This window comes from Cynocephalus volans, chromosome 1, assembly GCF_027409185.1.
Source record: "Cynocephalus volans isolate mCynVol1 chromosome 1, mCynVol1.pri, whole genome shotgun sequence".
NCBI lineage: Eukaryota > Metazoa > Chordata > Mammalia > Dermoptera > Cynocephalidae > Cynocephalus > Cynocephalus volans.
Window position 1 is genome coordinate 42091731 of NC_084460.1, and position 17743 is coordinate 42109473.

Genomic DNA, 17743 nt, shown 5'->3' on the forward strand with positions numbered 1-17743 from the left:
CAGTGAATGAATTTAGTGTCAGCTGTGTCCCTACTTTATTTATCTGCCTTCTTCATAGCCTTTGGAGAGACTCAAAGTACCTTGTTCATCTGGGGAGATGGTTCCCTATGTATCGCAGCCCTGTCCCACCACTTCTATTAAATGACACATTCCCCATTTTAAGGGAGATGGGGTGGGGAAGGATGGAGGTGTGGACAGGAGGAGGGATTTGTGACCACACCTGCATAACATGTGGGTTTTTCCCCACGGTGATTGAAGTCAGCCATGGTGACAGCCACCCCTGCATTTCACTGGCTGCGCCTACAGTTGATTTCTACTCTAACTTTCACATTGAACACCTAGGACCTCATGTACATGTGTCAGAAGGCAAAGGTAGCTTGTGTTGCTGCACTGCAAGGTGACTGCCAACAGCTCCAGGCAAACGTCCTCCAAGGCTCATGTCCAGTGGCAGAGAGAGCATCTCCTCCCCGGTAGTTCATCCTGGGCCTCTCATTGGCCTCAATTGACTCATGTGACCACCACCCCTGAGCCAATCCCTGTAGACAGAGGGAGAAGAGACGCTAATTGCCAGGCTCAGAGCCTGCTAGTAGGGTCAGCCCCATGTAAGCCACGTGGACTGACATTGGGAGAGAAGCAATTCCCCAAAAGAAAGCAAGGATGCAATTGCCAGAAGACCCACCAGGCCACAATGCCAGGAATGGCTGCTTCCACCAGGCTCCTTCTTAAGTGATGGCTTTCTTCTCCATGTTGTGACTCTAGACATTACTGCTTTCTTAGCCCAAAGCAAGATCATCATGGGCATGACAGCCAGGCAGAGCTTAATAGCGTAAGAGCCATAATTAAGGAGACACCTTGTGTCGTTTCGACAGAAGCTTTTGAACCACTCCTCTGGGATGGCCTGGGGACAGTAGCATCCATTATTCATGTACTTCTTGCCACGTCCCACATACAGTGCTAACACTGGAAAGAAGGGTAAGCCAGGGTCTCCAACTCGATGCCTAGGGGTGCTGTGGAGGAGATGTAAATGAGCAGTGTCCAAGCGGCGCGGTGATTGACACATACAGCAAGCGCTCCGTAAGCTCATTCAGCACATTCAGTCATCATACCACAAATACTTATTAAACAGCTACCAAGGGCCAGACCCTGTAGGAGATTTTGGTAATATACTAACAGACCAAAAAGACAAATTCTCTGCCAGTGGGAAGCTTACAATGTAGTAGGGAGACAGGTGAAAAAGAAATAATCCTGTAAAAGTTGTGATAGTGATTGGGTGTGGAAGAGAGACGCAGGCCTGTGGAAGCCGCTGTAGGGGAATCAGCCCACCCAGGGAGGACCTGGAGTAGTCATGCGGGAGCTGAGTCTTCTGGAGAATGAACAGGAGTGAGTGGTGTTCCCAGCAGAGGGAACAATATGTACACAGGCCCTGTGACAAGAGGGAGTGTGGAGTGAAAGACCAGAGAGCTGGAGTAAGACATCAGGCAAGAAAAAGCCAGGTCAAGGCAGTCTTCAGAAGTCTTTGTTTCATCCTAAGAGCAATAGAAAGCAATCAGAGGTCATAAACAAGGATGAGGTGAGGGGCTCAGGTTCAGATTCATGCTGTCACCAGAGGACAAACTGGAAGGAGACCAGAGGGGCCCCAGGAAGATGGACACAGGGGCCATGGTGGTCTTCCAGAGCAGAGAGGGTCGTGAGTGGGCCTGGGCGACGGCCGTGGAGATGAACTTGACAAGACCTGGTGATGGACTGGATGTAAGAGTTGAAGGAGAGGAAAGAGTGGGGACTGACCTGGGCATTGGGTGTAAGTGACTGCCTCCCTGACATGGGGGAGTCTTCGGCCAAGTCGGTTTGTGATTAGCAGATGTATTTTTAATCAAAGTCAAATGGGGGTGGTGGAGGCAGTCAGAATGGCGAGGTTTGGGCCACAGCTGTCTATCCAGAAGCCTGTGATTGTTGTCGACAGGCTTGGATTTCTAAGCCCTTGAAGGAAGCTGAGAGTTGGCCCTCTCTAAAGTCCCCTTGGTCGACTAGCCATCTGTCTTCTCCATCTAGCAGGCAGGGCCACTGTCCTCAGCCAAGGTAGCCAGTGCACTCAGAGGGGTACGGAAAGGTGAGTGGCCCACCCGCCTGGGACCCTCCATCTGCTTTTGATCCTTCCCTGCCTTTGAAGTCACCCCCACCCCCACCCTCCAGCTGTCATCTCTCAGGCTCCTCTAGCAACCCCACGCTCCCCCAATGCTTCTCAGTCTCTGGGGACAGGAGTGGTGACAAGGGTAACAAATGGTGCAAGCCACAGGCAGCAGCAGGCCAAGAAAGCCAGAGGGCGGGGGCTTTTGAATGCCTCTGCCTTCCCACTGCCCCGGCCCTGTTCTGAAGCAGCAGGGCATCAGGGTTTTGAAACAATGCAACACAGAAAAATTTTTTTTTGTAAATGAATCCCATGCCTTTGCTTCCTTTCCCCGCCTTCATGAAAGGGAAGCTAAGGCTTTCTCCTCCCCCCAGACTCTACTAAAGCTGTCTGATTTCCCTCTTCCCTCCCCTACAAAGAGAGTAAGCTGGTCTCCTATTTCAGGTAATGGTGAGGAGGGGAGGTGGGGAGAAGGTGAGGGCAGCCTTCCCCCCACATTGCAGGAGAACTCAACTCTGCTCCTCAAACCACAATAAAAACCAGTGGTTTCCGGGTGATCCTCATGACAGCTCCCAGTGTACCTGGAATGAACTAATTGTGTGGTTCAGGCTTTTGTCTGTATGGATGCAGAAAACATCAGTAGCTACCCTGTGTTGAGCACCCTCTCACTCATGCCTTCTCTGACTTAATTTTCAGGATAACCTGGCAGGGGCTTGCTATTATTTTCTCCATCCTTATTGTTGATGGTCAAAGAAGTTAAATAACTCACCCAAGGTCACACAACTAGTAAGAGACATAGCTGGAGCTTGAACACCCGTCACACATGACAGAGCTGGTGCTCTGTTGGGGTAGTTTAGTAGACTTTATAGCTGGTGGGCCCTGGGTTCAAATTTTGACCCAGTTCTACTTGCAAGCTGTGGTTTAAGAGCACAGATTTTGGAGTTAAAATGCCTAGTTGTGAATCCTGGCTCCACCACTAACTAACCAGGTCACCGTGAACTTCAGTCTCTTCATCTCTGCCTACTTCATAGGAGGAAATGAACCAGTACATGCAAAGAGCTCTTGGCCCCAGAGTAAACAATCTGTAAATGTGAGTTATTTTTATTTCTATTATCTATAAAAAGAACACTGTAATCAGGGCCAGGTTAAGACCTTTAGAGGCCTCAAAACACCAAAGAGATCAGACTCCCTCCTCCACTGCCCCCTGTAATTCAATAATAAAGCAATATGGCCCATAAAACACAAAACTCACTGTGTGTTGAAATTTTAAAAGCTTCTTAGATCCTCATTGCAGAACAGGATATGTTCACCAAACAGGAAAGATTCACATTTTCTTGGTGCCTATGCTTTGCTCAGACCTCTGTGTTTAGTTTGCCTATTGGGAAATACAGTACGGATAACTCTATCTCCCTGCGTGGCGGAGAGAATTAAAGGAGATAATGTAAAAGTGATCAGGAAAATTGCTTGGTGTGTAATAGGTGCTTGGGAAATAAGAGCCATGGTTAGAGTTTTTGGAAAGATTTTTCTCTGGAAACCGAGTTGCCTTGAGCTGTTCGTTCCTCTTCCTATACTTCATGGTTAATAGTTTGCTTCCACAAGTTAGCTGTGCTCAAAGCTGTAGCTGACAGCAAGGTCCTGTTCACTTTATGAAGAAACATTTCTATCACTTTAGCTTTGTTGGCACTATTTATTTATTTGCCTCCAGAGGATGATGTGTTTGAATTGTTATAGGTATGTTTGAATTTTAGATCTTGCATTGCCTAACAGACACCTAGACTCAGTCAACTATCTTTGTTCCTTTTTGGAGATAATATCATGCAGATTAATTTAGAAGAAGACAAACATTTTAATTATTATATCTTGGTGGATTGATTCTCTTATCATTACTATATATTTCTCTCAATCTTTAAATCTCTAGTAATGGTTTTTATTTTAAAGTCTACTTGGAGTTATGCCAGCTTTCTTTTGTTTTGTGGTTATATCATTTGGAATTTTTTCAATATATTGCTTTGAATCTTTGTATGTCTCTATATTTACAAGGGGTCTCTTGTAATAAACATGTCGTTAGTTTTTTTAAGTCAGCCTGATAATCTTTGTCTTTTAACTGGAATATTTAATCTATTTACATTTACTGTAGTTATTGTAATGTAAGGTAATATACATGAAATGTTTACATTTATTATTATTCTTTAAGTGGTTACTCTAAATATTATAACATACATCCTTGATATATCATAAAGTTTACTATAAATTAGTACTTTTACCATTTCCAGGAAAATGCCAGGTCCTTAGGACAAGTTAACTGCATTTATACTCCTCCTACTCACGTATTTATTCTGTATGTTGCTCTTCATCCTTGCTGAGTTTTTATGCTTCCAGAACATTCTCTGGTAGTGCATGTCTACTGATGGCAAATAATCCCAATTTTGGTTTGTTTATTTTTATTTTGTCTTTGTGTTTGAAGGATATTTTTGCTGGCACAGAATTTTACTCTGGTAGATGAAAATTTCATTATTTTCTGGTTTCCATCATTTCTGTTGAGAAGCCACGAGTCTTATTAGTCCTTCTTTAAAGATTATGTGTCTTTTATTTCACCTCTGGCTGCTTTTAAGATTAATACAAGGATACTGCATGGCTCATGGAAAAAGAGAATTAAAAGATAATATGAATCTTTTTGAAGTACCTTCATATATTCTTACACCTGTCTGGTTTGACTATAATGTGCCCAGGAGTGCTTTTCTCTGTATTTATCCTGCTTGGTATTCACAGAACTTCTTGATTCCAAGATTTAATGTCTTGGAAAGTCTTCTGTCAATTTCTCTTTAAATATTATTTCTGACTTCTCTTTCTCCTCTCCTTCTGTGGCTCATATTACATGTATGTTAAACCTTTCACCATGTCCCATGTTTCTTTTATGCTTCTTTAAACCTATTTTACAACCTTCTTCTTAATAATTGTCCAGTGACTTACTTTCCAGTTCTCCAATCCTCTCTTCTGCTATGTCCAGTCTGTAGTTCAACTGATCTATTGAGTCTGAATTTCAATTAATTCTTCAGTTCTGTAATTTTCTTTTCTAAAAAAGATTCTATAACTCTAGTAGCATTCTCCATCTTAAATCTATTTTCTTGATCATATTATCAAAATTGTTGGTAAGTCCATGTTTGACAACTCCAATATCTGAATCTCCAGTGGGTTGGTTGGTTTGCTTATTTTTTGTCTTGGTTTTGATCATTTGGTCTTGTCTCTTTGCATGCTTGGTAATGTCTTATTGTGTACAAAAAATTGTGATGACTCTTAAAGATGACATCTTTCTCAAAAGAAAAGTTACTTTGCTTCTGGCAGGTGGTGGCAATAGAGGCAAATTGCTTGGGTCCAATATGGGATTAAGGTGACGCGGGCAGGATCTATTTGGTTTGCCCTTACTCCAAGGGAGTAACCCTTCAGGAGTCTCAGCTGAAAGCCTGGGGTGTTTATCAAGGTTCCCTCATAGGCCACACATTCCAATTTTTGCCTCCTTAGTATTGGGAGGTTGTCAAAAGCTCTGCCTAATGTCTTCCCTTCTCTGCTACCCCTTCTCTGCTTGGCTTCTCTGCCTCTCACCCCACTCAGCTTAGGTATAAGCAAATGCCTCAAGGGTAATAACTGTTAACAATATCAGGCTCATATCTCTGTGGTTCTCATATTTCTAGTATCTTTGCTCCTTGTGTCCTAGCTGCCTTAGTAGCTCTGAACTCCAGTTTTTGTCTCCCTAACCCAATGAGATTGTATGACTCTAAATTGTTGCTTTTTTCTTCTTTGCTTATAAATTGGCAAATGTCTTGAAGGAAAAAGTAGTAGAGGTCAAACTTCTCACCACTCTGGGATCTTGGGTCCTTCAGCCTTCCGATACCCTAAAACAATTTTTTATAGCCTTTATTTTTTATTTTAATAGTGAGATTGAACTAAAAATATAAACTATTCCATCATAGCTGGGAAGTAAATTCAGTTGGACAGTTTAATACTCAAACATATTAGGAAAAACGGCTTATTTTTGTTTTCTCCAATACTGGAGAAAAATGCAGCTTCAGACCATGTAAAAAGACAGACTCCGGGCCGAGCTGGTGGCGCACTCGGGAGAGTGCGGCGCTGGGAGCGCAGCGACGGATCCTATATGGGGAATGGCCGGTGCACTCACTGGCTGAGTGCCAGTCACGAAAAAGACAAAAAAAAAAGACAGACTCCGGATAAATTAAGGACTTAAATATGAAAGGCAAAGTTCTAAGTGAATAGCTTAGTATTAAGACATTTTAAAATCTCAAGAATAAGGAGATAATTTTTACACCTAAAAAAAGAAATTATTGAACAAATATGTAAGAATATTTTTCTACAAAAGACATCAGAAATAAAGAAAATGGCAAATGAAGGATAAGAAAAGAAATTTACAGCATTTAAAACCAACAGTGAACTAATACCTAAACACTCTACAAGGCACTCCAACAAATCAATGAGAAAAAAAAAAATAGAACACCCAGTAGAAAATGGACAAGGATAAAGGATATGAATATACAGTTTCCAAATACTTATATGTGAACACATGCTCAAACTCACTAGCAATCATAGAAATGCAGATTAAAACAACTATGAGATATTGCTTTCCACCTATCAGTTTGGGAAAAATCAGAAAGCTGGGCAATGCCAAGTATGAGCAGGACATTATGAAATTAGGACCTTATGTACTTCTGGTGGGAATTTAGAATAGCACAGGAATTATGAAGAACAGTCTGCTAGTACTTGGTCAAGTTCAGTTCACATACACATCATAACACAGAAATCCTGCTCCTTGAATATTTTAAGAATATATGTGTATACATACAGAGAAAGAGATACATTATACATTTTTAATGAAGATGTTTATTGCAGCATTAATTTAGAAGGTAGCTGAGAAATAAAGGCTATCTAGATGTTCACCGCTGGGGCAATACATAAATGCAATAGAGTGGATACACAGTATGGAATTCTAACTACAACCTAGATATCCATCCAGTGACATGTACGTTTTAAAGTCATAGTGAGGACTGAAAATAAATAGAATGAGATCTTGTGTACAGCACTATTCATTTAAATTAAAACACATCACACATAAACCAGCACAGCATCATTTATAAGGAGACAATTAAATATTCAATACATTAGAGTCATTGTCTAGGGTGGGGTGAAAAATGAGGATTTTTTTAAAAATCTTATTGAAAGAAGCTAATAACTCAATATAGATTTCCTCCCTCCCTGTCCTTCTGTCCCTCTGTCTTTCTGTCCCTCTGTCCCTTCCATCTTCCAACAGATGTTAATTAGACAACAGAATGAACATGATTTGTGTCAGGTGCTGTGGATGGAATAAAGATGTTTTCCACGTTGGCTTGGCCTTTAAGGATCTTAGACAAGAGTCTAGCGAATACACCAAAAGCTTTGTAAGCAATTCTGTCCCAGAGTTAAAACTCACAAACACAGTCCTGTTTGGCTGTAAAATCAACCAATGTTGTTTGGATGTGCTAAGCACTCTTAAGGATGATAGCAACACTCAATAAAATAAATGAGCTATGTGACAGAGTCCAGAAGTGTCACACTGCTGTGTCTTTCCTCAGCTAGCTTTTCTGATAATACATATGCTATGGGTCTCAAATGCAAATGCCTATAGGGACCAGGAGGAAATATAATTGGAAAAGGGGGTGAGATGTACGAGGGTAGGGAGTGGTGGGGACTGTGGCACGGTGCAGCCTGTATGCCTGACTAAGTTGGGCAGCTGCTGTTCAGCTCCAGTTGATTGTTGCCATGCAGGAATGTGGCAGTATTCTTCCATTTTCAAGAAAAGGTGGAAATCTGGATTTTTATGTGAAATTGCCTCATTTTTAAATATTGGCAACTACTTCAAATATTTTTAGACCCCAGGGAGGGGGAAAAACAATTCATTTTGTTTTTAACTGGGTTTGGTCATTTAGCTAACAGTTTGCTGCCTCTAATACTCAAAGCATCTGGATGTTTGGAGACCAATGCTGTTTTTTAAACTCATTGTCTATGTCTTAACCCTAAATTATTTGCAAACACCCAGAAGAATGAAGGAAATGAGTTTGGATAAAATGCAAATTTATGGCACCTACAATCGGACAACAGATTCGATTTCTCCTACTTGCCAAGCACCATACAATATGCCCTGATGTATTAAAGGAATGAGACATGTAAGCCTCTATCCTGGAGTGCCTTATGGTATCTGGGGAACAAGAAAACAGGCACCCAGAATGCGTGTGTGCATGGGAACATTAGGACCCACCCTTTATTGTCTAATATAAAGATGTAAGCACCGGAAACTGGTTTGTGTGGAATTCTCTCATCAGATTAAAAAGCACAGTATATATAAAGTACTTCCTATATACAAGTTCTGAGACAAGTGCTTGCTTCCTTTTCTAAAAATTACTCAGTGTTTCAGGCATACAAAGACTTTAGCAAACCGTGCAACAGTGGTGTACCCAGCACCCCGCTTACAGACTCAAACAGGTGTTGGCAGACTTTTTTGCCAGATATTAACTATCTTCAATTTTATGGGCCACATATGGTCTCTTTCGAGATGACTCTACTCTGCAGTTGTACCATGAAAATAACCATGGCTAACACAGTCAACCAATGAGCAGAGCTGTGTTCCAATAAAACTTTACTTATGGACACTGAAATTTGAATTTCACATCACTTTCAAGTGTCATGAAATAGTATCCTCCTTTTGATTATTTTTCAACCATTTAAAAATGTGAAAGCCATTCTTAACTTACAGGTCACACAATAACTGTCCATCAGCTGGATTTGGCCTATGGGCCATAGTTTGTGCCAACCTCTGAACTAAAACATTACAAACAGAGTTGAAGCCCTTAGGGTACCACTTCCCAAACTGCACCCCTCCAATACCCCGAGGGTTAGACAGTCTCCTGAAATTGGTCTTTATCATTCCTATACATACTGTTATCTTTTCATTGCATGCGTCTATATCCCTCAACAGTAAATAACATTGATTTGTATGTTTTGAACTTCACAGAAATGCTATCATACCGTGGGTCCCCTTCTGCTGGACACTTTGCTTGGTGATCTGTTTGCTGTGCTGTGCACAGCGCCAGCTCCGTGTGTTTCACTGCTGTGTTGTGTTCCATTACATGAACTTGCTGCCTGCAGTTTTTCGTTCCTGTAGCTATGAATGGGCATTTAGGTTGCTGCCTAATTTCTTTCTTTAGAAGCGTCACCTCTTAATCTTCACCATGGCCTTGTCAGGGAGGTACTTTGATAATCCTCGTTTTCCAAATGAGAAAACATTTAATTAAGAGCAGTTTGGCAACTTGCTCAAGATGAGTAGCAAAACTGGGATTGGAAACCATGACGTCTTTACAATGGAATCTGAGTTTGGAACACCGTCAGTCAGCAGGTACATTGTGTGTTATTAACCCAATAATAACTGATTGTGCCAAGGATGACCTTGTGATAATGATGTGCTCTTAATAAATTTAGCCTTTCTCTGAAGACAGCTTGAATCAGTATTAAACGTTATTGGTTGTAGTTTAGACCTTTGAAAATTGCTATGCCACATATGGTATTTAGAGCATTAACTAGAAACCTCATTTCCTAACCACAGTGGGTAGGAATTTAGGAGGAATAACTCCTGACGTGGTGCAAGAGTTGGAAATGTTTTCAATAAAAAGTGAGAAAGACCCAAGGAGATTTGTCCCTATTCTCCCCTGCCCCCTATAACATGTTATCGAAATCGTGGGTAATTCAGGAGGCAGTGTTTTCGTTCTTGATAGTGTCCACGGTGATGGGTTGTGGACTTTTGGTGCCTAGAGGGACTTGTTAAATATCGCTGACACCTTTTGAGTTTTTCTCTGTCTGTGCAAGTAACACCATGTCCGTCTTTCTCTCAACCGCAGTCAATTCCAAGTTCTCCTCAAGCCTCGGGCTTTTGGGAATCCAAGTCCAAATGCTTCCTCTCCACTTGTCTCTCCCTTCCTCTTCTGGGAAATCTCCCTAGTTCACTCCAGCTCATTCAGATGACATTTAGAAGAGACCGAAATATAATTTTTCTGATGGCAAAATACTGTATGAAGGAGGGGAATGTTTTTATCGAGTGGGTGTATTCTCCGGGGGGGGGGGGAGCAAGTACTTCATTTTAATTCCTCATTTCCCTTTGATGAAAAGTTTAGTGAATTTTTATTATGTAGAAGGCTAGGTTTAGGTAATCAGCTTTAATATTTATACTCTTAGGGAAAGAAATAGAAATCATTAGTAAGCATGCATAATTAATGAATAAATTATATTTCCCTTTGTTTTCTTTCAGGTACAAGGAAATGCTAGAACTAGTGATCTCACCCAGCCTCACTGTAAACAGCAATTGTCCGGATAATCTGAAGTTTAACCGTGGTGACGCCGCTGTGTGGACTCTGAGTGACAGAGAAGGTAGGCCTCCTGCTGTGAGTTTTGGTGGGCAGGTGGTGGTCCTTGCTGGCCCTGCGAATATAGTAAGGAACTGTCACGCATCCTTTCCAAAGTACTGTCCTTTGGACAATTTCTCCTGCCATTTAAATGGCTGCCTCTGGACCCAAACTTTGGTGCACATCGCTAACAATTCTGTTCCATTGTTAGAGGTAAAAGCGTGCTCGTTTGTGTTCTGAACTTTGTTTCTTGGTCTCCACTTCCAAGAAATGCTGACACCACCACAGACGATAGTCACTTTTGGGTGTGTTCCAGGCCCAGCCCTGGGTGTGTCCCGCAGGGTCTCAGTCTCCGGCTCTGAGCTCTGTCCTCTCAACTCTCTTCTGCCATCTGCTCGTCCAAGCAGGCGTCTTGTTTACGGGAGGCTGACGTTAGGACAAAACTCGTCTGCCTTTTGCTTTCAGGTTGGGTTGGAGTCAAGGAAGCAGAGGAGAGTTAAAGCTGTTTAAAAAATTATTGGCAAATGAGGCGGCCGGACTAGTTTTCACTAGAACAATTCCAGCTATTGTTTGCTCTGTTTGGGATCTGTCAGCCTTCCTGATAGAGCTTGGAGTTAGCAAAAGGCATTAAGCTATTATGTTTAACCATTGGGCTTAACCCTTTATGTGGCCGGCTTTGGAACTTGTTGCTGGAGTTCTGAGTCTCTGGCTGTTTCTCCTTCACTATCTGTGTTTGACACCAGCTCATGGGGCACAAATGCTACGTAACACTTGTAGAAAACCAAAGGGATTTGTATCTAGTGGGACATAAATAATGTCATAAGAAATTTGCCTTTGAGCAAATCCAGGCTTCTTTGGATAATTATTGTTGTCACTAAGACAAGAACATTTCACTTGCATGCTGGTTATGAAGCTGGAACAATCCTGAGAAAAGTACCACCGAGGGTCTGGGCTCCCATGCCAAAACTGGATTGCAGCGAACACACCCTCCATCTCCCAGGCACTTTGGAGCATCCGCATCAACTGCCCTGGGCTCTTTGAGAGTCTGAGAAAATTTATTGAGCCCTGTTCAAAGACGGTTGTCCTTTTCTTTTGGGGTAGAGGCACATGCCATCGTAAGGCTGTCCTCATTTCAGGGCCAGCAGCGATAGGGAGGGGCCTTGGCTGCCGTTTGAGTAAGGAGCAAGTCTGAATACCAGCCCCACTGCTTCGCAGCAGAATGATCTTGGGCAAACTGTGTCAACTTTATGAGCCTCAATTTTCTCATCTGTCAAATGGGGGCATAATAATGACCCACTTCATAGGGTGCTTACTGCAAGGCTTGAGGGAGGCGATGGAATGTGAGGTGCTGGTACACTGTGGGGGCATGCCAGACGATTACACTTACCGTTCCATTGTTATTCTCCTCTGAATCAAGTAACCACAGTGAATTCAAATTCCTGTTTTCAAACTGGCAGCCCACAGCCAAGTCTGGCCCTCGGGTATGCCTTTGTTTGGTTTACACCATGTTTTAAGTAACAGTGAATTTGTAAAGACTGGGAGAGCTCATATAAAACTCTGGATGTCTGGTTTCTCTTGAAATGTTGGACACTTTAGCAGTGCTGGTCCCACATTCCTGCCTGGCTGCTACTGGTGGGAGCGGAAGGGCAGCTGTCCCTTAGATAAGTCCCTGCCCTTTCTTTTGTCCTTAATTTTTGTGAGCACACTGAACACTGTGTGCCAGGCACTGTTCCAAGCAATATAAACCTAGATTCATCTCCTCTTCCTCCTCCTCCAGCACCATCCGAGCAAGCACTGGGCACTTGCTATGTGCCAGGCATTAATGAATTAACTCGTTTAATCCTCACAACTCTGAAAAGTGGGCACTGTTAAAACTTTATCTTACAGATGAGGAAACTGAGGCACAGAGAGGTTAAGTAGCTTGATTGAGATGGCACAGATTAATAATAGCCAAAATTTGTTTCTTTCTTTGTTTGGTTTTTGGTTTTGTTTTTTACATTCCTTTTTTTTTTTTTTTTTTTAATGCAACATAGTTGATTGTACATATCTCTGGGGGTACAGAGTTGCGTATCAATCCTGTACACAGTATATATCATGTTGATGCTCAAATCAGGCTAATTAGTACCTTCAACATTGTACAATGTAGTAGTTTTTCATTGATAGCCAAAATTTGAACCTGGGAAGTCTGACTCCAAAGTCTATTCTCATCAGCACACTGTACTGTTTCTCATTTCATTATTACACTCATATTAGGCTATAAGCCCATTTTAGAGATGTGGAAGCTGAGGCATGGGGGAGTTAAATATCCAGCTTAAAGTTACACACCTAGTGATAGGGCCAGGAATCAAACCCAAGCACTTCTAAACCACTTCTCTATCACTTTCTGCCAAGCGCCAAGAGTCTCCAGACGCATTGTTCCAAACACTAGGGAGACAGCACAGAAAACCCTGCCTTCATGGGGTCTACACTAGGGTGCTGGGAAGGCAAAAGGTTGATGATAACAATAAAGAAGCAAAGCGTACAGCATGTCGGATGGCATTACATACTATGGAGGAAAAGAAAGGGAAGGAGGAGAAGGGATGCAAGGATGGAAGGTTGCAGTTTTTGTCAGCATGGCTGGGAAAGAGGTCAATGGGAAGGTAATGCTCAGTAAAGACCAGAAGTAGGTGAGGGAGGTGCTACACGGCCACATGGAACAAGAGCCTTGGGAGGTATCAGCTCGTGCAAAGGCCCTGAGGCAGTGGTGCATGCAGAGCACTGAGGAGTGATAAGGAGGCTGGCATGGCTGGAGCCAAGTGAACAAGGAGGCAGGTGGAGGCAGATGAGGTCAGACCATGCAGGGCTTCCTGAGCCACTGGAGGGACTTTGGCTTCCACCCGAATGAGAGGGGAGCCGTGGGAGGGTTTTGAGCAGAGGAGGGACGATCTGACCTGCATATTGACACAGTCCCTCAGGCTGCACATAAGAACAGACTGGGTGGAGGGCAGAATGAGAGCCAGGAAACCAGCAAGGAGGGTATGACAATAATTCAGATGAGAGGTGCTGGTGGCTTGCATTGGGGAGGCAGCTATGGGGGTGGAGAGAAGGGGTCGGATTCTGGATTGGCTTTGAGGATGGAACCCACAGAACACCCAGCCACTCTCTTCCGTGTCCTGTTTTATTTTCTTCATATTCCTACTCTCTATCCAAAGTTGTTTATTTGTTCCCTTGGCATCTGTCACACCCACTAGAATGTAAATTCTCTGAGGGCTGACCTTGCCCACTTTAGTCGCCAGGGTGTCCCCACTGCTGAGAACAGTCCATAAGAAATATCAGTTGACTGAGTGAAGTAGAGAAGACAGAGCCCTGCAGGACTCAAGGACTGACTGATGAACGGTGCCACCCTCCGCAAGCCCGCACGGCATCACGCCCCACAGCCTCTGCACGTGCTGTGCCCCCCGCCCGGAGTGCCCTTTCTGCCCTCTTTTTTTTTTTTTTTAAGACAAATCAATTTCTAGTCACCAAGTAATATATCAATGCACAATCCTTATAAAAATTTGAAATATTAGATGAAATTCTCCTTTGCCACATCCACCCAATCTTAGTCTTTTCTTCCCTTCCCCAGAAGTAACCACAGTTGTCATGTTTTGTGTGTACGTCATATAAGGCCTTTTTCTATGCAATTACGTCTGTGTAAATGCATATTTATATAATTTATGTACATATATTTATGGATATATATTTATAAATGTGTATTTACTATAGAAATTATAGTATTGCTGGAAAAATTTTTGAAACACAAAAGCTAGCATACTGTTTGCATTTTCCTTTTTTTTTTTTTAAGATGACCGGTAAGGGGATCTTAACCCTTGACTTGGTGTTGTCAGCACCATGCTCTCCCAAGTGAGCTAATCGGCCATCCCTATATGGGACCCGAACCCGTGGCCTTGCTGTTATCAGCATCACACTCTCCCGAGTGAGCCACAGGCCGGTCCTACTGTTTGCATTTTCTATAACTTGCTTTGTTCGCTCAAGATAGATGTAATGATCTACTTTTTTTTTTTTTAACTATATTGTATACCAAAGACTGACCATGCCCCCGTTCATTGAGCCATTCCCCTGTGGATGAACACTTAGGTGATTTTTAATTTTTTTTGTTCTTCTATGCAATGCTGCAAGGAGTATTGCCATGCAAGCTGCTGCCTGAACACGTGCACCGTTTCTTTAGGGAGGATGCGGAGAGGGGCATCAGGCGCCCTCCCTTCCAGTCTGCCTTCCAAATTCCCTCTCATTCATCTTCTCTTCTGCCTCCCTGTGAAACTTCCTGAGTCCTCTCCAACAGGGAGATTCAGTAACTTCTCATTCATTCCTTCATTCACCCAATTGTATATTCAACAAATTGTTTGATGTGCCTATTGCGTATGAGGTTTTGGGAATCTGGTGGAGAACTGCCAGTCCTCGGGGACTTTGCACCCTGACAGTCACTCTGCTGCCAGGAGCACTTTTTGCATCTCCCTGTGGTCACTGCACAGCACATCATAGGGGTCTGACGTCATCCAGGCCGCGTATCCATCCCGGCCATCGCTTGCTCACTGTGTGATACTGGGCATGTTCCTGCTCCTCTCTGAGCCTCAGTCTCCTCTTCTAGACAATGAGGATGATGTTTGTGGCTTGTGTTTGTTCAGTAGATAGCCCCTGAATGGCCGCCGGGGGCCAGGCCCTGGTGTAGGTGCCAGGAGTACCGTGGTGAGGAGGACAAACAGGTTCCCCACTCCCCAAGCTTATGTTCTAGTGCAAGAGGCAGGTGCTAAATGTTTAAGCCAATACAGAATTTCAGATAGTGCTAATTTCTGTGATAGAGAGTGATTGTGTGGGGGCCAGCCTTTAAAAAGGATTCAGCATAATAATGCATGTTAAAGGCTTTGCAGAGTGCTTGACAGTTAGGAGACACTCAGTAGAGGTTAACTGTGTGTCTCTCTCTTTTGCGTGCGTAGGGATCATCTGGGGACCTTGTTAAGTGGCAGATTCTGATCCAGCCTGAGAATCTGCATTTCTAACAAGCTTCCAGGTGATCCGGAGCTGCTGCTCCACCAGCCACTCTCCAAGTAGCAAAGATCTAGCTCAGTGGTTTTCAATGTCTTGTGCCTCAGAATCACCTTGGGTTGTTAGCATAGAGATTGCTGTGCTCCACCCCCAGACTTTCTGATTCTATAAAGGTTTGGGCTGGGGCCCAAGAATGTGCATTTCTCACAAGTCCCAGTTGATGCTGACGATGCTGGTCCAGGGACCACACTTGGAGAACCAGGCTCCAGCTCTGATTTTCAAACTTGGTTGCATATTGGAATCAACTGGGAATTGTTTTGTTTGTTTTTAACGGCAGTGCCTGGATCCCAGTCCCAGAGAGTCTGATTTAATTGGTCAGTGGTGTGGCCCAGGCACCTGGATTTTTTTTAAAGCATTTCAGATAAGTGTATCGTCACCCAAGGTTGAGAATTATTGTTCTAGATGCCGAATTCTTCCAATACAAAGACAATTTTTCATTCATATACATATATATGTATGTATATATTTAAATTGCTGTTGCTATTTAGCATACAACTCAGTGCCTTGCTCATAGTGGATCCTGAAAAATTATTGATGAGTAGATGTATGGATGGATGAGTAGAGTGGTCTTGAAGCACCGATAACTTCAGATTGATATCGGCTTTGAATCCTTAGTACAGTTTCCTTAACTTCCCCCTGTAAAATGTTCCACATCTGTAAAGTACAGATAATAATAACTTCCTCATTCAGTTGTTATGGAGAATAAAGAAGATAATACTCATGCAACCCTTATTAGCACATGCCCTTGGCTTGTAGGAACCACTTGAGAAATATCACCCATCGTTCATTACTGTCCAAGGAAAAATTGGACTTGAGTTATATCCTGTCTTCTGTAAGGAGCAGGGAAAGTTACTGATACTAAGAAAGCAAAGTTGAGCGGAGGAAAATTTTTCTTTTAAAATGCAGATGCATTTTTCAAAAGCCAGTGCTATAATCCCATTAAGTGTTTCTGAGGAGAGGCAAAACCACCGCCCCACGAAACAAGCCAGGCTGTCAGCTACTCTCAGGCTTCTTGCACCTCCTGTGCCCTGGGCGTGACAAGGCCTAATTTTCAGTTTCAGTCTCACTGGTTCCAGCCCGGGGCTGGCGGATTTTGATTCATTTCATCCGAGCCAGGTGGAGCTGCCCGGAGCTTTGCCCAGGTGCTGGCCTGGGGAGCTCAGCTTCCACATCTCTGAGGCTTTAGCCCAGAACAACCTCCACCTGTGTGGAACAGAAATCACGCTTTGTGGGTATTGCTGTAGTGTTAAAGAAACTGCTAATCTCCTCTTTACAAAACAGGGCACTATTATGAATTCCATCATGCCCTCCACAGGTAAAGAACTTCTGCCTATGGCAGCATCTCACCAATGTCCCACATGCTCCAGCCACTTTCCACCGTATATTCGGACCCCCTATGCTGCCACTTGCTTACTATTTTTTCTTTAAAACAACTCTCTTGAAATAAATTCATTTAAAAAGATGACTTCAGCCACTTCCAAAAATTAGAAGTGATGACATTGGGAGTGTTGTTATGAGTCTAATATGCACTGAAATGAATTTGTGATGATTGTAACAGGAGAGCATGTGTTTAGGGACCCCCTAACACCATTGCACTCTGGGATATGCTGCCTCATTCCTTTCTGTCCTCAGCAACACCCCCACGAGGGACAAATGACTTGTTCATGGCCACACAGCCACTCAGAGAGAGTTGAAGTTGGGACACATGCTTCTGGACTCCTGCTACGCTGCTCTTCCATCTGTCACTGTCCCTGGTATGGGAGAGATTTAAATCAGCCACACAAGGGAGATGAGCTGAAACAGTTTATACACATGCACTTTTTGTGGCAAAGACTTGCCTCAAGACATCTTGCTGGCACTAGAAATTGTCTCATCTCACTGGGGATCAGTTAGAAGCCAGCCTCTGGGGTCCAATTAGGTGACAGAACAGCAGTTGTTGCTTTCAGAATCTTTAGCTTCTTAATCCTCCCAGTGAGAGGTGAGAATAGTGTGAACATTCACATTGGGCTCATGGATGTAAGTGGCTTAAGCAAGGGCCCCGGGAGAGTGGAAAGCTAATAGTAGCTCCTCTGTGCTGAGCAGTTACCTTTGGATAGGTACC

The 17743-nt window shown here is 43.2% G+C and overlaps 1 protein-coding gene across 5 annotated transcripts in view; it reads left to right on the forward strand.

Annotated features, from left to right (window-relative positions):
* Nucleotides 1–17743, forward strand: part of EYA2 (EYA transcriptional coactivator and phosphatase 2) — a 272105-nt gene that overhangs the window by 70567 nt on the left and 183795 nt on the right. For all 5 annotated transcript variants that reach the window (XM_063076219.1, XM_063076213.1, XM_063076199.1 and 2 more), the window contains exon 2: nt 10467–10585. In XM_063076219.1, coding sequence (XP_062932289.1) covers nt 10477–10585 — 109 coding nt within the window. In that variant the 5' untranslated portion in view covers nt 10467–10476. The remainder of the gene's footprint in view (nt 1–10466; nt 10586–17743) is intronic.